The 25778-nt window shown below is 27.1% G+C and overlaps 1 protein-coding gene across 2 annotated transcripts in view; it reads left to right on the top strand.

Annotated features, from left to right (window-relative positions):
• The window catches only part of LOC100200314 (intraflagellar transport protein 140 homolog), a 68980-nt gene that overhangs the window by 13286 nt on the left and 29916 nt on the right, over nucleotides 1-25778 (top strand). The window contains exons 6-20 of one of the 2 annotated variants that reach the window (XM_065804011.1): nucleotides 2805-2893; nucleotides 3067-3173; nucleotides 17100-17227; nucleotides 17758-17850; nucleotides 17969-18079; nucleotides 18192-18270; nucleotides 18395-18486; nucleotides 18710-18837; nucleotides 18908-19025; nucleotides 21531-21678; nucleotides 22057-22178; nucleotides 22542-22626; nucleotides 24340-24383; nucleotides 24516-24676; nucleotides 24807-24884. In XM_065804011.1, the coding sequence (XP_065660083.1) occupies nucleotides 2805-2893; nucleotides 3067-3173; nucleotides 17100-17227; nucleotides 17758-17850; nucleotides 17969-18079; nucleotides 18192-18270; nucleotides 18395-18486; nucleotides 18710-18837; nucleotides 18908-19025; nucleotides 21531-21678; nucleotides 22057-22178; nucleotides 22542-22626; nucleotides 24340-24383; nucleotides 24516-24676; nucleotides 24807-24884 (1583 nt within the window). The remainder of the gene's footprint in view (nucleotides 1-2804; nucleotides 2894-3066; nucleotides 3174-17099; nucleotides 17228-17757; nucleotides 17851-17968; nucleotides 18080-18191; nucleotides 18271-18394; nucleotides 18487-18709; nucleotides 18838-18907; nucleotides 19026-21530; nucleotides 21679-22056; nucleotides 22179-22541; nucleotides 22627-24339; nucleotides 24384-24515; nucleotides 24677-24806; nucleotides 24885-25778) is intronic. The other variant, XM_065804012.1, reaches the window with a different exon arrangement.

The raw sequence follows: 25778 nt of genomic DNA, 5'->3' as shown, positions 1-25778 counted from the left end.
TATTTTATAGATATAATTCGATTAGCTTGTAAGGCAGAAGGATCCAAACAAAAACAAAAAATGGTTTAGAAAGAGATTGTGGACAGAGAGTGTATCAGGGAAAATTAAGCTAGTTTGTACAAATAATAGGGTTTCAGCTATAGAGAGTTAGCAGATTCAGGAGTTATACAATAGTAGATTTATAAGTAGAAGGTGGAGAGAGTGGATTACAAATGGCATAAAAAAGCTTCAGTTAAGGAAATAAAATAGTCAAGTTTATTTAACACTCAATCCTGTTACTAAATGTTACTTAATTTTTTTAAATAAAAATACTAAATTTTAATTAAAGTAAAGCACTCTGGATCATTAATAACTTTGCAGCTTGGGAAAACAAGTTTTCAAATTTCAATTGAAAAATTATTTGAATAAGAGAATTCTAGAAGACTAAAATTCTTTTGTTCAATTAGATTTCTTTTTAAATAAAATTCCTAAAAACAACTTGCGTTTTTATAGAAAATGTTTGATTTTGATATTGCTTTAAATAAGCTATAAAAAAATTTTATTGCTTTTTTTATATTTTAATCGAGATTTCTAGTTAAAATAATTTTTAGTTAAAAACTTATATTATGTGTTAACAACATATAATGTATAAATAGAAACATTTACAAGGCTAATTTTTGCGTTTCTTTGAGTATATTGAGTAAATTTTAATAGTTGAGTTACTGTAAGTTACTCAAGTAGCTTAACTGGTTGTTTTGATTTAGTTAAAAGGTAAATTTACTGTGATGTACTTTATCCATTCAGTAAATTAAATTTAATATAACTTTAAAACAGTATTGGCTTTCACACAATGGTTTAAAATAGTTTAAAGTAAGAAAGCAATGATTATACTTCTATTCAAAAGATAAATTTAGCATGAGGTACTTTATGACCCCTAACAAACTATTTGGATAAAAACCTTACTTTTAAGAATGGCAGGAAAAAAAAACAAAAAAAGCTAATTACAAAGGTCTGAAAAGCAATTGTGATTCGCTTAATTGGAGCCCTGTACATGTTATTACCACATTTTGTAATTACTTATGAAAACTTTACATTTTACCAGAACAAATTAAAGTAATATTTAAAAGTAATGAAAATAATTGAGTAACTTTTTTTGTTATGGTATATTTTAAGACATTTTATACATAACCTTTCATCACAATGCAGACAGTAGTATCTTGTCTTCTTTTGTATTCTTACTTAAAGATCTACTCAACGTACTTTGCATTGTTGAGTAGGCTTTTCTTTACTAGCCCTATGAGGTCCAAAAAATGTCTACCAACCAAACAATGGCACATTGAAGATCTGTTGGCATCCTGAAAGTTGCTATTTTAATGCATTATTTTTCAATAATTTGTTCCGCAAGATCTAATCTAAACCGCAATTGTGTTTTTGCACTTCCTTCTTTTGTTTAGATGAAAAATGAATTCCGAGTTGTTTGATCTAGAAAGTGCAAAAACAGTTTATGATAATATTTCCAGATTTTTTTTATCACAGGATAGTTAGGTATTGGTCAACTCTGTTGATACCTCCCATAGAATTATTGTAATTATCGACTATTTTCAGAATTTTTTTTAACAACCTCTCTTCTTGCTATTTCCACCATTAATGTTGATACAAAGGTGATGTCCTTTTTGTCCTTCCATATAACCTTTCACTCTTTGTTATGCATAAACTTCTTTCTTTAATTTCTTCTGTAGATCTTTTTGAACATCTTTTCCGCCTAATTTCATAGTTCTAAATGTGTTGGTTTTATTTTATAAGAAAATATTAGTATTAGGAAGGTATAAAAAATGTTTGTAGTCAGACAGTTACCCGTTGTTCAAAATAGGTTTCATTAGAGCTATTACAAATTGTTTACCCATTTAATGGTCTGTATAATTTATACATACCATTAAATGGGTATGTATAAATGGGTATGTATAAATGGGAACAAATAATGTTCCCTTTCCAGAATAAATTCAGATTTAGACTCAAATAATATCACTGTCAGATGATTCTATTATTATCTGATTTACTGATCAATATGTTCTTTTCACTTTCATGATCTGCACAAAGTACTTTAGGCTAAAAATAAAATCAAACTGCTTAGGTATATAAGTATATATATTGCGCACATATTTTTTATTCACTTATTTGTAAATAAAATTCCAACAAATTACACAAGATAATATATCAATGCTCATCAATAAAAAACTTAGTAACACTACAAAAAAAATGTGAAACAAAAAAACTAAAGTGTCTTTGGTAAATACGGTATTATGTTATCTCAATGTGTCATGTCATCTCAACCAATCCAAGCAACAAACTGCTCAACCAGTCAAAACAAGATTTGCCTGAATAAAACTAATATGTTGATTGTAACAAAAAATATGATGTAAGCATATTTCATGTGAACAACAACTAAATGACACAAATTTTTTGGGGTTAAATAAAAAATTATACAATCAAAAACATGATTTGTTGATTTTGGCATAAGAAATATGATATCTTAAAAGAAAGTTCTATTATGACATCATATACTAAAATTGTTATAAGTTAAACCCGCATGAAATACATGATCAAGTTTACGGATTACGATGTATATTATATAGACGCTGAGAACCAAGAAAAAATGTAGAAGGCAAGGTTTGACTAAACAGCAATTTTAGTTTTATTGATATGGATTTATTATTTAATTTTATTAAAATTTTGCTCAAACATTTTCTTTTTAACATTTTCTTTAACATGGATACAACTAGGATTCTTTTAATGTTATACAAATTTAAAATAAATTTGTTTTTCAGGTTAAGCTAAGTGGGCAGGCTAGCAGCTTGGTTGTGACTTGGGCTGGTTCTGGAATTATAGCTATATCTTCCAAAAGTCATGTAGTCCGGTATTAAAAGCTTATAATTAATATATTTATTATGACATTCTAAATATTTATTTGTATTAAAACTATTTTTGTAATTGTTTGTAACTATATTTGTTTTATTGATTTGTAACAAAAAGAAAATAATTTTTTTTATTAAATTATTTCAAAATTACCTTATATTTGCTATTGTTTAGTCTTATAGATATAAGAACTGATCAGAATTTTGTGTTAAACCTTGATAAATCATTTGGATTTAAAGCTAATGAGTGTATCAATTTTATAGCATTCAGCCATTCTCAAGGTAAATATAATTTGGCTAATTAAATAGAAGTTATAATGTGTAAAAAATGTTTTTCATAAACAGGTCAACCTGTGTCTCAAATAGAGCATTTTTTAACCAAGAAAATAAAAATGCATTTTTCAATTTTTTTGGTAATTATTTTTTTCAATGTTTTTAATAATGCTTTAGTTGAGATTTAGATTGACCTATTCTATAAGAACTTTTTCTTTGAGAATATTCAGAATTTTTAAATTTCATTTTATCTGCTATTAAAAGTAAATTAAAAACAAAACTAATTTTTACTTTAATTCTAAATAAAATAATTAAATTAAGAACAAAAAAAACAAGTGTTTTATTTAAGTTCTGAAAAATAAATAAAAAAACATCAACAACCGCAAAACAAAGTATTATTTGATTTTATTATTTATATAGTTAAAATAAAAATAGAAAAAAGAACTTCAATTAACCTACATACTTATCAAAGGATCCAAAATCGAGAAAAAACGTAGTCGAGATAAATTGAGAAAAAATCGGAGTCTCTATAAAACTTTGTTATAAATTAAAAAATTAAACTATCTAGTTGATAATTAAACATTGTTCTTATATTTATTTTTTTTAATTTTATATATTTGGATTTATAATTTATAATAAACTTTTAAAAAATTTATGTTTATATATTTCTTAGTCTTAGATATTTTTCTTATCACAATCTTTTAACAAACAATTTATATCTAATAAATGGCTTTCTAACCGGCATTGTTTAGGAAGAAGGCGTGAACTTTCAGTTAAATGCCCTTCCGCGGTGCTCTGTAATAAAGACTTCTTGGGGTACCTATAGTAAAAAAAAATTTTAAAACAGTATTTATTTTGAAGATCTTTTAAAATGATATTTTAAAAAGATGAAAACATCTATCATATCATCAGAAAGCGAACTACGAAACTTTGTGACAAATCTGGAAGACGAGGAGAAAACTCTTTCTGCTTCCGAGGAAGTTGCTTGAATTCTGTGGATGGCTTGTTCAAATTTCAAAACTACTTCTGATTTCAACCAGTTACTTCGTATTCTTTTAACTGATTGGTGAAGGTCTTGACTTTTTTTGGCTTTTTAGCTGTTGATTGATTTTGATATAAAACTTCTCGAATTTCGGCAAAAAAAGATGTTGATTGTGATGGTTCTTCTTGTTTGCTTTTAGCACAATCATCTGATTTTGTTTGGAGACTATTTTCTTTTGCTGCAAATAGTTGATCAAATAATTTTGCAGCATAAACTTGAATATCTTTTTTAGAAGCGTAAAAAAATGTGTGGTTTTTTTTTAAAAAAAAATCGGGATTGTGCAAATAACGACTCAATGATGCCAACATAATGTTTTTACGATTTTCGTATCTGGAGATTAACGCCTCTGCAAAATTAGAACTGATGTTAGTTTCTACAACCTTCGTTTCCATAATGATGTCACACTCCAAAATTGTTGTATTTGGTTTTTCCAAGCGAACTGCAGCGTCAGCAATGACTTCCAATAAGTCAGACAGCGATTTTAAGAAATCCAAGTCAATTTCATCTAACATGTATAAGCAGTTTAGTTGTTCGAGTGTTTTTTTTACAGCTTCTAAGCAATCCAAAAATCTTTTGATCATCTGAAAAACACTGTTCCATCTAGTGCGGTTGTCGAACAACAGTCCTTTGTCGTGCGAAGATCCGTAAATTTTGTGTATTATTCTTTTAAGAACTTCATATCGAAACAATGAATATTTTAAAAACTTAATTAGTATTCAAAGTTTCTGTAGATTTTTTTCGATATTTTTTTCATATTCAATCTCATTCTCCAAATATTCAATAAAAAACTCTCCTTCAGTCTCTCCATCAGTTTCCGTTTCTGTTTCAATATCCGATTCAGTTTCTTTGTTCACAGTTTCGCGACAATCTTTTTTAGCATATATCAAATCACAAACACTCAAATGAATTGAATGATTCTGGCAGATTTGATGTGGAAACTTAAATATGGTGCCCAATTTCACCATCTAGCTACAGCTGTCCGTAGTTTTACCTGCAACATCTTCATCATCTATACCAAATTCTTTTAATTTTTGCATAATTAAAATGTTTAATGTTTTGGCAGAACAAGGAGTTGGCAATCTTACCATTCCTAAACAATATGTTCGCTCGTGATGAACATTTAAATTGTAGTATCTTCTACTTCTATTGCTACACCATTCGTCCCATGTTAGTCCAAATTTTTCTCCTTTTGCTTTCAATGTAGCCAATTCAGCTATCATTAAACATTTGGCTTCAGCATGAAACATCTTAATTTTTTCTGAAATTGTGAACGGTGACTTGGGCAAACTATGCCCATAATTTTCAAAAAGCATTTTAAGTGTTTCAAATTGAGTTATGGACCTAATCGAATATCCATTAAGAGCTGTCAACTTGGCAAGAAGATAGTTTAACGACATCTTAGTCAAAACTGGTCTGGAACTGGATGGTTTTAAATCTATTTTCTCGCAACTTTTGACGTGACCAATTAGGCCGTTTGTGCTGCTTCCTGGACAAGCGATTCTTTTATGGCATTTTTTGCAATCTCCATATTTCTTATCATTTACCACAACTTTATCAAAGTATTTCCACGCTTCCGAAACCATTTTTCTCTATAAAAGAAAAATGATCAATTTGACTGTGATAGATATTTGTTCTTAATTTTATTTTAATTGTGATAAGTTATCACATTTTAAATTATTAATTAAGTTATTTATTCTAATAGGTAAGTATAATTAAACATTAATTATTATTATTATTTGTTATCAGTGATAACATTTTATTACATAATTTCGCCACAATGCACAGTGGGGCGAATATTAGACTTATGGTGGACAAAGTTATTTTGATCATACGATATACGACATTATTGTAAAAAAAAAATGTATTATATGTTTAAAATTTACCTTGTTGTTACCTCGACCAGTTTTTGTATATATTATAAATAATGATCTTGACTTGAAATTTCTTTTTGTTAAGGTAAACTATTAAATAGTTATAATTCATTAACTAATATCACACACACATAGTATTTAAAAGTTACTGTTTACAATCTTTGCTTAAAAATTAAAAAATTCTTGCTTTTTTGACAAAAAAAGATATTTTATTATGCATTACATTTTATTATACCACAACTGATTTTTGTGGATTTAAAAACTTCTATTATTAAAAAGATACTATTATACTCAAAAGAGTTTTGGAAATAGTACAATGGAAAAGTACGAGAATATTTTATTATATGGTTTTGAATAGAATAAGCTTTTTTTTTGAGGTTTTTTCAACCACTACCACTAGGCCCACTATGCATTACTAATTGCTTTGTGATGTAAATTAGTGTTGGTATTGAACAAAGAGAACACTTATATTTTAAAAACAACATGAACTATTGTAAAAGCAACGTAGAAATAAAATAAGAATTTAATTATTTTACAAATAAAAATTGATATTTTCTAAAAACCTCGTCGAAGTTCCATCGAGGTTTCTTGATTTCTCTCAAACTCCGAAACTCCGAAAAACCCAGAAAAATCCGACGAGACGGAGTTTCGAATGGATCCTTTAATACTTATAAATACTTATCCTTTAATTCTTAAAAAAAATATATTTTTTAAATTCCTGTTAAAATAATCAAAATAAAAATGCAAAACAAATGTTTTATTTAAATTCCAAATGCGAAACTTTTATTTAAATTGTAAACAAAACAAATAAAATAAAAATGGAAAAACAAACATTTTATTAATTAAAATAATAAAATGAAATGCCAAAAATAATGAAATTGCCAAAACTTTTGTTCATTATTCAAATTTTTAAGCAAACATCGAGGTTTGAAAGAAAAGTCATCAAACTTGATGTTTGTTTTTATGTCTATTTTATGCTAAACCTTTGCACATTTGTTGATTTGTCTAACTTTGATTCAAAATTTTGTGCAAACCTGATGCCAACCTTAAACTGTTTTAGGTCAACTATTTTTTGCCAAACTTATTTTTCCCAATTCCGAGAGCTGAGTGTGATGCCATACTGAAATATCCTGCTGTCGGGGGTTTTAGTACATATATCAATTAAGTTATAGCCTGCTGCTGCTACATTAACTGAGGGTTTGGGCTGGGGCAGCAATCTTTTCTTTTATTATTCTTCATTTTTTCTTTTTTTTCTGAAAAAGTCCTATGCCAAAAACATAAAAAAAATTAGTAAGCTATTGCTGATCTATATACTCTGTCTTTTGCTTTTATCACTGCCATTACTTCTCTTGGCATTCTTTCATCACCATTTTTTCATCACTTTCATCTTGGCATTCTTTCAATAAATTTTGAATTGTTGTTATGTGAATATTATTCCATTCTTTATCTAGAATGTTCCATAATTAGGTTTTAATATTAGACATTCAATTCTTACTTTTCTATCTAGTTCATCTCATAATATCTAATATAAATAATGTAAAGAACCTCACAATTCACAAGCAATGTCTTAGTTGTGTAAAAACATCTTTCAAATGATATAATGGCCTCATGGTAGGTAATATCACATGATGAAATTATAAATAATGAATAAATTAGTATTTTAGTAACTTTTTTTAGTAATAAAAAATCATAATAAATTTGAATAAAATCAAACAATGAAAAAAAAAACTGCACAGGCCTTGCAAACTTTGTTGTCATCATTTTCCCATAGTTGGCTTTCACAGCACACACTGTGTCAAAAAATTTTTTTCCAATGTTTTAATTTATATTTGAACCTTTTGAAAATTAACACTTATTAGGAAGAATCATGTTTACTTTACAATGCTTAATAATGTTTATTATTCCATAATAATGTTTAGGGTCATTATCGAGAATCAGAATAAAATTGCTGCTGATTAATCAAAGTTGAGATTGAGTTTCATTTGTTTACAAAATATCTCTGTAATATCCTTTTCTCATAATGTCATCAATTTTATGTAAATCTCCTACTTCAACTTGAGAAAACCTTAAACTATGACAGAGCCCCCACCATGCTTTTTATGCGTTTTATAATAATATTAAGGATTTAAATTACATATTTAACATGTTACTATTCATCATAAGTTATTCGACCTACTAGCCTATGCTATTGGTAACCAGCAACCAATTAAACGGCTTAACCATTGGCCGATTAATCAGCCGATGGTATCGCTTGATTAATCGGCAATGGCCAATGCATCGGTATTGACTATTAAGCCAAACTAAACAGGTGCATAGGCACACCTTATATGTGCAAGTTGCATACCTAATAGTAAGATATTACCTTTATATACATATATTAAACCCTATAATTAGCCTTAATCGGCCTTTGCCGATGGCACATCACTAGTTTAGATCAGTAAGATTCTAACAGTATTAATCTAATTAACAGTAATAATTAATGTATTAATCAACTTTATTTAGGGCTTCTTGATGTAAAATTTGTTTTTATTTATTTTCATATAAACATAACTTCAATTGTTCTAACTTCCATGAACCGCAGTATATATATATATATATATATATATATATATATATATATATATATATATATATATATATATATATATATATATATATATATATATATATATATATATATATATATATAAATATATATATATATATTTATATTTATATATATATTATATATATATATATATATATTTAATATATATATATATATATTTATATATATGTAATACTTATTGTATTTTCTGCAGGTACTTCTTTGTAACTTTCTTGGATACTTGCTGTCTGTTTTTATGGACAACCTAGACAATAATAAATAAACTTAAAAAGACAGGTTATTTTGTAAAATAATTAAATAATCCAAATAGGGATGGCAATCTTGGGATCCCGAAATCCAGGGATTTTTTACAAATTGTTCGTCCCAAAATCCTGGGATTAGTCTTCAAAATTTCCCGAGATTTCAGGATCGTCAAAAAAATAAGTACAAGAAGTTTAAGTTTAATTTTTAATTAAGAAATTTTTTCGTCATAAAATGTAAATGTAGGCTTTGGAATTGTAGCGGCTTGGTTTTGTAGCTGTTTATCCTCTTTGCAATGTTTTTTTTTTATTCACCCTCTTCTGTATTTTATCGAAAATGCAAACTAAAGATTATTGCGTATCTGCAATATTATTCAGTGTATACATTTTTTATATATTTAATGGTACATATTTTGAATTTAAAATTAAAAATATTATTGTGTTAAAAAGGCACTTCTAGATTTAAAAGTGGATTCTAACATTGATGTTTTGATTAAGATGAACGAGAAAGAATATAGAATGATATCTGATTTAGTAGTACTTTTACTTCCAATAAAACAACTGTGGTAGCATTTTGTCAACAAGACGCAAATTTAATTTCTTCTGACAATGCATAAAAGTTTATGTTGACAAAAATAAAAGAACAACAATTTGAAATTAGAAAATAATTGTAAGATGCTTTGAGTCACCAATTTCTTACAATTGTTTTCTAATTTGAAATTAGAAAACAATTCGTAAGATGCTTTGAGAATTTAAGAGTGTAAAACAGCATTAAGAAGCTTAGTATATTCATGACCAGGTTACTTCATAAAAGATCCCAGAAGTTTTTCTACCAAATACAAAAACCTAAAATAAAAAAAATTATGATAAACCTGATAAAGTGTTTAAACTCGGCAGATATAATAACAGCAGATTGAAAATGTACGGGATTTTAGCCATCCCTAAATCCAAACTCTAAAATTCTAAGTATTTAAAATTAATAGTTTAGTTTATTAAATAAAATGATATGGAAATACTTATAACAGTTTTACGTTTACATTATTGTATAGCATGCATGTACATTGGTTGAGGGAAGAGGTTGTTAGGTGTAAATTGTTAAGTGCAATTGACTTCCTTTTTTTGTTATTAAAAATCAGCATGATATGTGTTTGCTATTCTAAATTACCTAATTTTTCAAAAATGACTCCCTCCCCCTAACAATTTACATGCTACAGGCCTGTATAAAAATGTTTAGTAATTGCCTGAAGAATAATATGAAGTCTATCCTCATTATTTGTCCTTAAAGTCTTGGAACAGCTTTATGTGACATTCTACCCAATCATTTACCACTGCAAGCTGATTTGCACAAGCAGAGAACTTGACAAATGACTTAGAGGCTCTCTCACTTTTGCAAGCAGCTATACTTTTCTGTATAGCTGCTTGCAAAATGTTTCTTTTTTCACATCAAAAGCTCTTCCTAAGTGATTTTTATAAGAAAAAAAAAAAGATAACTTTGCTTCGGGACAAAATCATCAAGAGATGACATTAGAACAACGACTGGCTGAATTCTAGGTTTCTCAAGTACCATAAATTTTTTTTCTGGAACAGCAAAATGCAGCAATTTGTTAAGGATGTTGTTCTTGAAGTCGGCATCTAGATCCCTGTCAGCAAGAGACAAAACCACAAGCTGGGAAGCTATATACCAAAATGTGTGTGCCGTATTTTATCGTACACGAATTTTTTTGAAATGTGTTATCAATACCCGCCATATTGACCATGTGTCTTTTGAGGCAGTGCTTTAGGAATTTAATGTCCTCTTTTCAAGCCTCTTTGTTTCCCATTGGATCACTCTTTATCAAGTTAAAGATGTTGGCCTTATGAATTGGGAATAAGAAGTTGCTTTCATTTAGAAAGTTGTTTACTTTCTTGCAGTAGCTTCCTTCTGGTAGACTTTGAGTCTTTAGTCTTTTTAGGGATTGGTACTCAATAATCTCCTCTTTTCAAGACTCTTTGTTCCTCATTGGACTGCTCTTTATCAACTTAAAAATATTGGCTTTATGAATTGGGAATAAGAAGTTGCTTTCATATAGAAAGTTGTTTACTTTCTTGCAATAGCTTCCTTCTGGTAGACTTGAGTTTTTTTAGGGATTGGTACTCATTGACCGTGTTGGTAATTTTATTTTCGGATTTGCTGCTCTGTGAGTATGAAATTGTTGTTGAATCCAGCTCACAAGTTTACTAGTTCTCTTGAAATGCAAACACCTCTGATTGTCTGTTTCCAATTCTCTTCACATATTTTTCTAGAAGCAAGAGCACATCCAACTTTACAGCTCATCTTGGTAGTGCTAAAAAAATGTCAAATAGTTACGTACAAATAAATATTTACAACAAGTACAAACAAAAAAATGAAATTCAGAAATCTTTCAGATATGACCTAGTTTTTTTTTCTAATGTTAAGCCAGTAAAACCTTCTAAGCATTTCTCTAGTCATTGGAAGTTGGTTTGGAGCAGAGCTTTGCAGAAAAAAGCCTACCAAATAAAACTGTCTACACTTTTTTGAAGCCTTTCTCAAATCTTTAGCTGTCTCTAGTATTGTATTCTGGCATTTTTTTCCTGAAACCATTGTCTGAAAATATAGCAGTTTATAAATTTTTATATATTTATAAATTTATAGTATAAAATGTAGCTTACAATACAGTATTTGTTTTGTAACAGCAAATAAATCTATTAAAAAATACTTTTTTTTCTAAGCAAAAAAAAATGCGTATCATACACAGCATACACGTGTTGCTTTTTATTATAATTATCTACACTTAACAAATTGTGTTATATGTATTATAAATAAAAATATGTAAATAACTAAAAAATAGTTATATAAATAATTTTAATAAAACATTTAAACTAAAAAAAATGTGTTTGCTAAATTCTCCTAATATAAAAAATGTTATTATAAAAAGATAAATTCACAATATAATATTTTATTATATAGAAATCGCCTAAAACCATCTTCTTTACCTTAGAGTTGATTTGGAAGGTTGAAATTTTCACTATAAGCTACTAATACATAATGATAACGATTGAACTTTTCCACATTTTGACTTTCAAAAAAAAAAAAAATTATATATAAATATAAATATATATATATATATATATATATATATATATATATATATATATATATCAGGGCTCAATTTGACGGTCGGACATCGAACATTGTTTGGCTGAAACCTCAGATTGTCCAATCAATTAACAAAGTAATCTGACATTTTAACAGACAGGAATGAAATTCTACAAAATAAATACTTTATTATTATTTAAATTAAATTATTGAAAAGAAAAAAGTATGATATTTTTAAGTTGTATAAACATTTTTTTCAAAAAGTTGCACAAAAAAAAGTTTGTTTAAAAAAATAATGTAGTCTTTTTAAAATTGTAATATTTAATCATTTCATGCTCTGATTAGTAAGTCAAGTTTAACAAAAACTTTTGAATAGTTTTTTGTAAAAATATTAACAAAAAAAAAATAAAGCAATTAAATCATTGGAAGATTTAATTTAACTTATTTATAATTTAAAGTAACTTATAAAAATAATATTTTAAAAGATTTTTAAAAAGACATGGAAAAATAGTTTCAAGCGTTTAAATTTATCATAAAAAAATTTATCATACCTACTAAAAAAAAAATTTACACGTAATGCGTTTATTTTAAAGTATCATTATAAATAATTTTTTATTTTATTTAAAGCCTTACCGTAAAATAACTTTAAAAAAGATCAATAATTATAAGTTATTTGTTTCGTAACAATTCTTTTAAATGCGTTTAAATTTTTTTTTTCTCTAATGATTTTAAAATTTTAATTTAAAATAGAATGAATTTTTTTTTTCAATTTGTATTTACAAATACAATCTAAATAAGTTCTCCTTGCGCATTTTCTAAACCAACATCAGTGTGGTAGTGCCTAAATGGAGTTCGTGAGCCTCTTAGGCAGAGAGATAGGCTTGTGTAATCTCCATTGAGAGACATGTCCTTAACCAATTTATAACTGCTTCATACCTCTCACCATTCTTTATAGGCAGCTTATGTTATGCGTTTAAATTTATAAAATATCAAAGCAGTCATAGTCAAATCGTAAAGAAAAAAAAAAAGCATGGTCAGTTACACCATGCGATCGCATGCCATTCCTGTCGAAGCCTGATATATATATGTATATATATATATACATATAACATATAAATAGATGAGATTAGATTTGATAAAAATACTTAAATAACTGTTTAAAAACCTTAAAAATTATATTTTAAAACTTTGATTGGACACTGTCCGACCCAAACAAGTTTCAGTCCGACATTTTGTCTGGGGCTTTATAAGAAACTAAATTGAGCCTTTTTTAATGCAATATCAGAGAGAAATCAAATACTATTAAAAGCGAAGCTATTTGGTGATAAAAAAACCAAGTTGAAAAAGTGTTTTTATTTCTCCTAATCTAACTGGCAATGAAAGAATGGAAAATTATGAATTAAGAAAAAAAATTCAATTGAACAGTGAAAGACAACTCAATGCTACCTTAGAAAATGTAATCCATGTATTATTGTCAAATTCAAAATTAAAGGCAATTAATAAACAAAATAAAGTAAATATGTTATCCTTTAATTTATTTTGTCATCTTTTAATGTACTTTGTCATCTTTTTAGTATATTTTGTCATCATCCTAATTTTGTTTTGTCATCTTTTTATTTATTTAATTTTATTAATTGTATTTTTTTTTTAATATACTCAAATGCTACATCCTTGATAATAAAGTTAGACAACTTAAACTTTTGTGGTTTTAAAAATTTCAAAATAGTTGCAATAATAAAAAAATGGTTTACAACTTTGTCAATAGTAAATTTAGAGGGATACTCTTTATACAATAGAATAGGCGAAGGTGTTGAATAAGAGGTGGAGTTGTAATATATGTTGAAAAGAAACCTGTCTTTTGTAGTTTAAGGGATAGGGTTTATTTTCGACAAAGATTGCACATGCCTCTGGTAGTACCGTGCTTAACCTGGTTCAATATTTGTCAAGACTTGAGTTTTAGAGATGAAGGTTCTCACAACAACAACAAAAATCAAAAAATAATTAATAGATTTTATATATGCATATACATATATATATATATATATATATATATATATATATATATATATATATATATATATATATATATATATATATTAGTGATGTGCGAAATTCGAAACTTCGATTGCGAATTCGAAACTGACTTTTAGTTTTGTTTCGAATCAAACTTTTTTTTTAGTTTCGAACAATTCGAATTTTCGAAGTATAGTATCTTTGTTTCGAAGCGAACCCAAAGTTAATCGAATTTTATTGTTTAAAAGTGAAAGAAAAAAGTTATACAGTTCCACAATGGCAGATAGTAATGATGGTAATTGTCGAAGTATTGTCTGGGAATTTTTTAGTAGACAAAAAACGAATGGCAATAGAATTATAGGCATTTGCAAAATAGGAACATGCAAGTTAACTGTTCAGTGTCCAACTGGAGCAACAACAGGTCTTTATGCTCACTTACGTGCTGCTCATCCGAAAGCGCATAAAGAGTGTGTAGCGAAAAATGAAGAGAATCGTAAAAGAAAACTTGCAGAACAAGAACTGAAAAATGAAAATAAGAAGCAAAGTAAAGTTGATGACCTTTTTAATAAGAAAGCACATTGGTCGTCAAGTCATCCAAATGCCATCGCTATAACGAATTCGGTTGGTCGGATGCTTGCTCTAGACATGTTGCCATACAACTTTGTAGAAGGCAGAGGATTCAAAGAACTGATGAAATTAATGGAACCACAATATCTGGTGCCAAGCAGAACTACGTTTTCAAGATCAGTTGTACCTGAGTTATATTGTAGTGTAAAACAGAAAACTGCTAATGAAATATATCGAGATTTTGAAGATATTCCTTCATATTCATTCACGACTGACCTATGGACTTCGAGGGCGCAAGATCCATTTATTTATTTCTGTCTGTCATATGTAAGCCCTGAATTTGAGCTAAAGACATTTGCATTAGAAAACAAGCCGTTTCCAGGAGAACATACCGGCGAAAGCATTCTTGAATCTTTAGACAAGACTATTGATAATTGGGAGCTTCCTCGGACTGTTCCAATTTATGCGTTGCGTGATAATGGCAGTAATATGAAAAGCGCCATGAATCTCTCACAATCATTTTATGATCTTTCTTGTTTTGATCACACTTTACAATTAACCATCAATGATGCCGTGAGTGAAATTGATGGAATGCAGACTGTCCTTTCCCAAAGCCGTCATATTGTGTCACATTATCACCATAGCTGCCAGGCTACACAGAATTTGCACTGAGAGCAGAAGCAATTAGGAAAGGTAGAACGAGAACTGATAATCAATGTTGCTACTAGGTGGAACTCGGATTACTTTATGCTGAAGAGATTATGCGAAAAAGAAGAAGAAGATGCTATATCTGCAGAGCTAGCAATAAGTGAAAAAATTGATAACTTGACTAATGCAGACTGGAAGCTTGCTGAAGGCTATCACACAATTCTTGCTCCATTTGAACAAGCAAGTAGAGAATTATGTGGCAAGAACTACCCAACGTTGTCTATGAAAATTCCGCCTTGGCATGGCTTAAATCAGCAATTGCAGCGATTCATCAATGATCCTTCATATAAGGGTTGTGGTGTACTTATTGCTCGAAAATTAAAGTTAAAACTAGTCCGACGATTTCTGCAATTCATATCAGCTTTGCCTGATGCAACATGTACATTTCTTGATCCACGCTACAAATCCATCTTCTTCTCTGAACAACAACAAGCTACTGTTGTAGACAGTCTTCATCAGTACTCTAAGGAATTCCGATCTCGTGGCGGTACTGGTGTTGGTGGAGGTGGACATTGTGTCTTGAGCGATCATGACACGAACTTAATTCAAGGTACAATTCCAAAACTATTACGTTTTATGTTACGTGATTAACACAGATTAAGACTTGATGGTAATGGTAATGGCCTGCAGTTCAGATTTAACTTTCAGATTTACTGCATTGCGGTTTAATTTTATTACAGATGAATAATAAAACAATAATGCATAGGTTTTCATTTCTGTTTGCTATTTTAGTTTTACATCTATTTATATTATATAATACTTTGTAGGAACATCTGCTAGTGCTGGTGCTCCCGCTCCTGCTTTTGGAAGTGCTGGTCCTGGTTCAGGTTCTGGTCGGACATCAGCTGCAGCCTCCAAGCCAAGTAGTTTATGGGATAACTTCGACAGCATGCTTACAACAGCAACTGCGAATAAGATGCTGCCAGTTGATGATGCAGCTTCTGTGCAAGAGGAGGTCAGAATGTATATGATTGAACCTCCTATTGGAAGGAACGCCAATGTACTTGATTGGTGGAAAGTTAATCATCACCGTCTGCCGAAACTCTCAAGAATAGCGAGGTACTATTGGCTATTCCAGCAACTTCTGTAAATTCGGAGAGATTGAACTCGACGTCTGGTAACATTGTTACAAGAAGGCGATGTAATCTACTCTCTGGGCATGTGGCTGAACTAACTTTTATTCACGAAAATTTGTAGTATTGCACATAGCAGTAGCGTACCAAAGCCAGACTGCCCTGCCAGCCACAGTCAGTACAGTATACTGTAGATTAAGGTCTCGGACTTTCTGGAACAACTGCTTATGTATGTACTACTACTTTACATAACTGTATAGCATTGGCATTCATTATGGCATTGTACTTTTACTTGTATTGTATTATCTGTTAAACTATAACTGTAAATATAATACTAGTCCTAGTCTTTATTCTATGCACTGCATTGCAAGTACTTGACTTGATTTTTTTTAACTTGAATTATTATACATTGTAATTGTATTGTATAATACTAGTCTCATTTGATTTCATTCACTTTTATTTGACTCTAGAGTCTAATAAAAGTGAATGAATAAAATAGTTTTGCACATCACTAATATATATATATATATATATATATATATATATATATATATATATATATATATATATATATATATATATATATATATATATTATATATATATATATATATATATATATATATATATATATATATACTTCAAAAAAAATGTATAAAGTAATCTAAAATAGCAGTATGAAGTTTAACTATATTTGAATATATCTCTGTTTTTATAGGAACTTTAGCTGGTGGCACAGACCAAGGGCATGTTGCTCTATGGAAGTACAACTCATTAAAAAATGATGATCAGTTATGGGTTTTACAACCTCCATCTGATGTTGTTGGGAGTGTTACTCATCTCGAAGTAAATATATTCCAACCTTTTATTTTAAATAATTTTTATAAATTTAGTTTTACAAGTATTGTATGAATGCTCAATTCTCTCATTCAACTTGCAAATCAGTGTTTACTTTGCTTCTTATTTTGTAGTTGCTATATATATACTGTTAATTTTGAAATGCTAAGTTTTAATGTTAAAATAAAATAAAAATTGCGTTTTTCAATGACTTTTATAAAAAAAACATGTATAAATATTTATGTACATGAGATTTGTATGAGCATCATTCAAAGCAGTAGAAAGTTGTTAAAATGGTTAAAGTGGTTGGCCATTTATATAGAGGCAGATAGTTGTGAAAACTCAAAATCGTGCTTAAAATTTTGTATACAAAATACATATGCTAAATAACAATATTTCAAAAATTTTACAAAAATATTTAAAAATGACAGTTAAAAAATCAACAATTGTTTTTCTTTTTAAAATTGTGAAAATGTAAAAGTCTTTTAACTAACCCCAGTCCATTATACATTATTAACAAACTTACTTCTACTTTCTAGTGGGGTGCCAGTCTGGGGCTAATAGCTGTCAACTGTGTATCTTCGGTTACAATACTAAACAAAGCTACCATGAGTTATAGTTTCAGTGGAAATGTAAGTTTTTTGTTACTTTTAAAACATAGATTTACAAGAACCATTAGTGAAAGTCTTTTTTAGTAATAGCAAAATTAAAGTATTTGATTTTTTATTTATGTAGTTCTTCCATTTTTAGATAGCTGCTGTTCAATTATCACCTGCTCATCTGCTAATCAAGTTTTTTCCATCTTTGCATGTGGAAGATTTAAAAACAGATATGCACATAAAGGGTGTGCACTGTAATAAGGTATCCTTTGAAAAATTGTATTCGTTACTGATAATCTTTTTATATTGCTAATTTAAATTTTACTTTAAAAAATTTAAATGCAATCATTTTTTTTTTATGGAATTATTTTAAGAATCATGCTGCAATATGGAATGGCAAAAAAGTTGCAATTTATGAGATACCTGAAAATAAATCTTTTATCAGATCTGCAGGTACTTTTTATATATTGTCTTATTGGCATATGTTTTATCCTATTATTACATCCTCCCCGATACAAATTTTAATGCTTTAATAATAGTAATTTTCTTTCTCTTATGTAATTCTATTTTTTCATAGGAAGTTTTACTTGCGATGCCCACAAAGTTGCAGTGTATGAACAGAATGTTTATTTGGTTGATTCACATTCGATATCAATTAGAACATTTCAGGTAGTGAACATTTTCAGGTTGTGAACTTTTTTAGGTAGTGAAAATTTTCATATAGTAAACATTTTTAGGTAGCGAGCATTTTTAGGTAGTGAACATTTCAAGTAGTGATCATTTTTATTTAGTGAACATTTACAGGTAATGAACATTTTCAGGTAGTCTTATACTCAAACTGCTTTAAGTCCTTTCAAATTATTTCATTATACTTTCATGTTTCTTTAACTAGGGCACAGTAAAACAAGAACTTACATTTCTGGAAAAAGAAGGTGACCCTTTTGATTTGGATATATGTAGATCTCATATGGTAGTTGCAACAAATAGAGGTGTACTTAAAATATATGATTTATCACGGAGGTAAGTTTTAATATGATAATTAGCATTAGTATATTTATGCAGCATATTTTTATTTTAAAACAATTTTTAGGGAAGCTCGCCAAGTAAGTGTCACCAAGCACTTGGAAGATTGTATTTCAAAACTTGGAAAAATTCATCTGATTAAAATCAATTGCAATGGTACAAAAGTTGCTGTATTGTCTCAGAATGTGCGTAAACATATGAATTTAATTTTTATTGTTTTGTCTCAAAATGTGTGTAAATGTTTGAATTATATTTTTATCCTAGCATTTAATTTTCAGAATGTCTGCATTTTGTTCTAAATCTAAATTTACAAGTTTCATGTTTCACAAGTTATTTGGATCTGCATGTTTGTAAAAGATTAAAAAATACACTATTTAGTAGCAAATAAAAACTAATGTAAAAGACATTTTTATTTGTTTGCAAAAAATTAAAAAATAGTGTTGTATCATAACTCAATGTTAAATATTTATAAAAGTTCTTTAAAAAAAACATTGGTTTTTAAGCTAAATAGGAATTTTTTGTTCATATATTTAGGCAATTTTTATCGTTTGTCTTTCAGAGGTATTGTTCTCTTGCAACTTTTAGTTTTACTCTGAAGAGACCAGATTAAGCCATCTGGTCATTGATCAAAGATGAATTAAAAGCTAACAATAAAAAGGTCGTCGATAAATTAGGTCATGCAATTTTTGACCATTTTTGACTGTTTTCCATTCCTTGTCAGTTAGTTTTTATTTTTTATTTTGCATAATTTTTATAATTATTATTTTTGCATGATTTTAAGTTGCATAATGTATGAGTCAGATTCTTGATTTTTTTTTGGTAGTAAAGCAATAAATAGTTTCTTTTGCTTTTCTTTTTGCTTGATAATCTCAAACATTAGCTTTAAAAAACTGAATTTGCCTTATTTATGCTGGCACATGAAGTCCTGACTTGTTAGTTTAATTCATATTTATCTAAACCAGGTTCAGACATTATTTATTTTTAAAATATTTTAATGTTATGAGTTTATTTTTTCTTTTTATTAATGTCACCAAGTTATGAGTTTGTTTTTGTCATTTAATTGATGTCGCCATGTTATGAATCTGTTTCATTTTTTTCTTTAATTTATCTCACTAAACCATGATTTTTTTTCCTTTTGTATAACTTCACTATGTTATTGTTTGTTTTTTTTTCTTTTAATTAACCTCACTATCAAAGTCAATCTCAATTTTTAATGTTCATGTCAGTGTTGGTTTAAGTTCTCAAAATTCTAAAAAAAAAACTAAAATAAATGTGTCGAGCATTTGATATGACAGAGACAGAAAGAAATAAAAGACCATTAAATAAAATTTGCCCAAAAGATGACGAAAGTTGGTCATTTAATATTATGCAACACTGTTGCAAAGTCAGGGAATTGCTTAATAGATTTTAGTTGCTTTAAGTAATGAAACTAAGTTTTGCTTTTTTTGTTTTAAGTTGTTTGTTAATATTAATAAAATAAAATAAAAATTTGAATAAAATAAAGTAAAAATTTGAACAAATGATTAGAATCAGATCATGCTAATTTTAAAGATGCATAAAATAATACTAAACCCTTTGATTTGTTTGGGAAATAAGTTTTAGGAAAAAATTTAATAAATTTTTCTTGTTGAAAAAAAGTGTAACTGAAGTAAAGATTAATAATTGTTTTAATAAAATTGCTGTTTAAGACTATTATCATAAGACTTAAATAATCAACAAGACACTCAATACTTTATGTAATAAAGTATTGAGCGTCTTGTTGAATAACGATAGTGCAAATATAAGTTTAGTTTAACGTTTAAAAGTTTAGTTAAGTCTCTAACTAATTAAACGTATAAGATTTTTTGATGATAAATCTTTTGAAGTTGATGGTTGTTTTTGGATGGTGATGTTTTCGATGTTTTTTTTTAAACAGCATGAAAATCTTAGTATGAATAATTTAAAGCTTTTCAAATACAATAGAACTGGTTAAATTCCAAGTGATAGAATTAACATAATTAAGTAAGAAAAAATATTACCAATTTTTGTTCTTTAATGGATATGACTCAAAGAACTATGAATATTATTAATAAAGTGATTAAAGATGATTGTAGTTGTTTAAAATTTACAATCAACGATAGGTCAGATATCTAAATACGATTTTGAAAACAAAATTGCCAAATCTCTGAATATTGAAAAATTAAGATTCAATTAAAAAATTTTGAATTAAGAAGTGTTCTGTTTTCTTAACAAAAAGATTTCATTTTTTTAAAAAAATGAAATCTTTTTTTCTAAAAAAAAAAATTCTAAAATAAAAGAAATTTATTATCACTTTATTACTACAAGCAATTTATTTGTAAATAAAAATGAGTGTAATTTTTTTCTCACACTAAATAATTTGCATAGATGTCTGGTGCCACGAGCTCAGCATACAAGCACACAAAATATTTTGCATAGATATCTGGTGCCATGAGATGAGCATACAAGCATATTAATTGAAAAGGTCCCTAAGACTCACAAATTTGCAAAAATTCAAGATCCACAATAATAAAAATAAAAATCACAATGGCGGTCTGTTTGTTTCAAGATCCAGCCCTTATTAGAAACATTTGTTTAAAACATTTTTTTTGTATTTTTTTGAAATTTTTAGTCTTCATTTTTTTTGTTTGAATTTTTTTAAATTAGTTTATAAAGGTTTGCTTTTTTACTAGAGCAACTATATCACTGCCCCTGTTTTGTATGTGTGGGAAGTAGAGAGTGATAAAATTCAATCTTTCAATTTTATGTCTGGAGAAAGTAACTACGAATTACTTGATGATTTATTAGCTACACAACAACAGCTAACAGATGCTATCAAAGGTTTTTACTACATTTATATGTTTTATTAAGTACTTAAATTAATGTTGGGGTTGGGGGGGCAGCAGGATTTTGTATATTAAGTAGAAAGTAGTATTAGGCAAGTACACACATCTACTAATGGGTTTACAGTGTTGACCATTAATATCTATGTATAAAATAAATTTTTTATCTCAAAATTATATTACTTATATTTAAAAGCAATTTCACTTAAACCTTCTGAATAAAGTCTTTTTTTAACAAAGTTGTTAAATGTTTGAATAAATCAGTAAACGTATTTTTTTCAGTAGCTGATCTAAATGCTTTAATGGGCTTACTTTATTTTGCACTGTGTTTCCAAACATACATCATATATATTTTTAATCCTTTATTATGTTTTAGGTTATGTGCCTAAATCAGTATTTTGGGATTCTATTGAGCCAAAACTTTTAGTATGTGAGACAGTTCGAATGAGTTCTATTAACCAAGAAGAAACAAGTATTGAAAAAGATCTTTATGATAATGTAATTTTTAGAATTTGTTATTCGCCTCCTTAAAATATTGTTTTTATCTTTAGGATTTGTTTTTATTTTATTTTCTCCTTTTTATCTATTTTATTCTTATTTTTTAATTCTTTTGATGTTTTTCAAAAATATTAAAATGTTTATTAAATTTACTAATGAAGCTATTATAACTAAATAGTTAAAACTATTATAGATAGTTAAAACTATTATAGATAGTTAAAACTATTATAGATAGTTAAAACTATTATAGATAGTTAAAACTATTATAGATAGTTAAAACTATTATAGATAGTTAAAACTATTATAGATGGTTAAATTGTTATACTTTTATGAGAATAATTTTTAATAACTTTTTGATTTTAGAATTCATTAATTGTTACAATGTTTAGCTGTCCTGAATATGGCTTGGTTGTCCAAGATCATTTTAAAATAGATTCTACTTATACTGGTAGCTTTTAATTCAATTTTTTTTTGAATTTTATATTGTAAAACAACATATACATACATACATACATACATACATACATACATACACACATACATACATACATACATACATACATACATACATATATGCATGCATACATAAATGCATACATACTTAAATACATATACATATATATATAATATATATATATATATATATATATATATATATATATATATATATATATGTATATATATATATATATATGTATATATATGTGTGTGTGTGTATATATATATGTGTATATATATATATATATATATATATATATATATATATATATATATATATATATATATATATATATATATATATATATATATATATACACTATTGGAAATACAGCTCTTGTCTGTTTAAGAGTGATCAATATCTTTTTTCAAAAAATAGATCAAATTATATTAAATTATATTAAAATCTATTAAATTATATTAAAATCTAAGTTTTCACTATCTGTTTGTAATTTTCCAGCCATACCTGGCGGATCAGAGAAAAAAGTTACCAATATTGTTTTGGAAAAAGAGGTAGAAAAACTTCTTGCTATACCAAAAAATGCTGAAAGGGCAGGAAATCTAGTTACACAGACTAACTGTTTTGTTTTTGTTTTTTGAAAAAAAAAATTCAAAAAAATTTACTATGCTTGTTTGCAGGCACCTCATCCATGAGGTGTTTAGAGATGTTTTCAAAGCAATATTTGGCCCTAAAACTGATACAGATGTGTTCATTAAATTATCTAGGTTATTCTAAGTCCAAAACTTTATAATTAAATAAAGTAGTTATAAAGTATATTATACAAAGTATATTGTGTCCCTGAGGATGGAGTTTCACCTACATTAGTCCACTTCTTAATTTTAATTGGATCTTACAACACCATAATTTTTATTATCTCTTTACATATTTAAGTACTTTGTCTTTGTTTTGTTAAACTATTTGTTTTGTTTTATTAAACTATCTATTAAACTCTATTCAAAAAATAATACTTACCATCTAACGGGCCATTTATGCATTTTTTTAGTTATAAAGTATAATATTTACCTCATTGAAGCAGTTTAAAATACTGTCGGTTAATTGTCATTTTATTTATAATTGTAAGTTTTATATGCTCTAAACAAATGTTATTAGAAACTTTTTAAAATAGAAAAGTAGAAAATAATTGTTCTATACTTTTTTAATTTTGAAGCTTTTTAACTATAACATCTTACAAGAAGATAAAGATAAAGTTTACCTGCTGACTGCTACTTCTTTGTTGATGACATTTATTTTAGATTTATGGCTAGATTTTTTTATGTATAGTTCATACATTTTTAAATGTATATTTTTTAATTATAAGATAATTTTTACTTTTCAATTCATGCATAAATGTAGCTTTTTAAAAAACAATTTATTCTAATTTTTTATTTTCTACTTTTTAATCTCTTCCATAGTTAGGTTAATAATTTTTATGCCCTAATTATTTTTCATAGTTAGGTCAATCATTTTTATGTCCTAATTATTTTCCATAGTTAAGTTAATCATTTTTATGCACTAATTATTTTCCATGGTTAGGTTAATCATTTTTATGCCTCAATAATTGGTACTTTAACAAGTTAATTTCAAGTTATTGTTGTTACACTTGTCATTATTTGAAAAAATTTATAAGATTATTTTGAATAATATATTTTTTTTAATGTACAGGGTTATTGGGGATGGATACGCCTTTTTGTTACTTCATTCAATCAGTATGTTATTAAAAGCAAGATTTTTTTTTATCAAATTATTAATTTTTCAAGTTAATATTTTTCACTTTTTTATTTTGATTTCTGTTTAAAAAGATTAATTTTAAACAAGTTCAGTAAACAATTACATGACAGGGTCAGCATAGAGATCAATGTGTGGCAAGAAAAACAATGCGTGACTTTGTAGAATTTGAGAATGGCGACCTGGTAACTAAAGCAGCCATGATGAGTTACAGCTATTTATCTGCAATTGGTAATATGGATGAAGCTTTTAAAGCTATCAAGTCTATCAAAAGGTATACTTTTTTTATTTATGCTGACATTTTTTTTTTAATTTATAAAGATCCCATAAAAGCATGCAGAAATTTGATTTGTAAAATATCTTTTTGCTCAATAGTATTTTTTATATTCTTAAGTATTATGTAGTTTAGATAGCACAACATTAGAAGCTTTTGTTTTTCCTTCCAAAGATAATATGCAGGTTAGACATGATGTAAAAACTCGGTAATTGTTACATTGATAGATTAAATTTTTGTCAGTTTATAGTTTTTATAATTTTTTTTCTTTAAGAAGGTTAATATTTAACCTTTTTTTAATTAATTAATATAGACAGAATAGAATGAGATAAAGAATATAATGAAGTAGTTATGACATTGTTTATTTATTGCTTTTAATTTATTTATTGAATAAACTTTTTACAAATATTTTTTGAATTTTTTGTTGAGAATCATTTTCTGAGTAAAATGATGATAATACAAATGATGATTAATACAAAATAAATAATTTTTTTAATAAATTGTTAAATTTTTAACTGAATAAAAGTAGCCATCAAAGAAACTTTAAATGTTGTACAATATTAGTCGTTTTAAAATTATAATCAATTCAATAATATATTATATAGGTTAATAAAAGTATAATATAGGTTTATAAAAAAAAGAAAACTCATAGAAGACCTAAGGGTCTTGTTGTCAAGACCCTAAGGGTATTGACAACAAGACCCTTAGCTTTGTTTTTTAATTACATTTGTCACATTTATAGTGTTGAATCTATATTTTTTTGTAGAAAGTAAAAATTCATATATATAAATATTTAGAAGTGATTTAAAAAGATTTTACTTAATGAAAATTAAAAATATAAAAGTATTTCATAAGTAGATAAAAATATTTAAGTTTTAAATGTGTTGTAATTCCATTATTGAGAAAAATTAAAATGTTTCAAAACTTCTTTGTTCCATAAAAAAGTTCCTTGATAAGAAATACAAAGATCTACAAAAAATTTTTATGCAAAAAAGGTTGTTGGATAAACTTTTCATTTCAAAGATAGTATTTGTTTTTTTTCTTTATGTCAGTATAAATTGTAAGAAGAAAAAAGAGAGGTGTTGGTTTTGCATTTATATTT

This window comes from Hydra vulgaris, chromosome 08 (genome assembly GCF_038396675.1).
Source record: "Hydra vulgaris chromosome 08, alternate assembly HydraT2T_AEP".
Classification (NCBI taxonomy): Eukaryota; Metazoa; Cnidaria; class Hydrozoa; order Anthoathecata; family Hydridae; genus Hydra; species Hydra vulgaris.
This window is presented reverse-complemented; position numbering and strand designations above follow the sequence as displayed.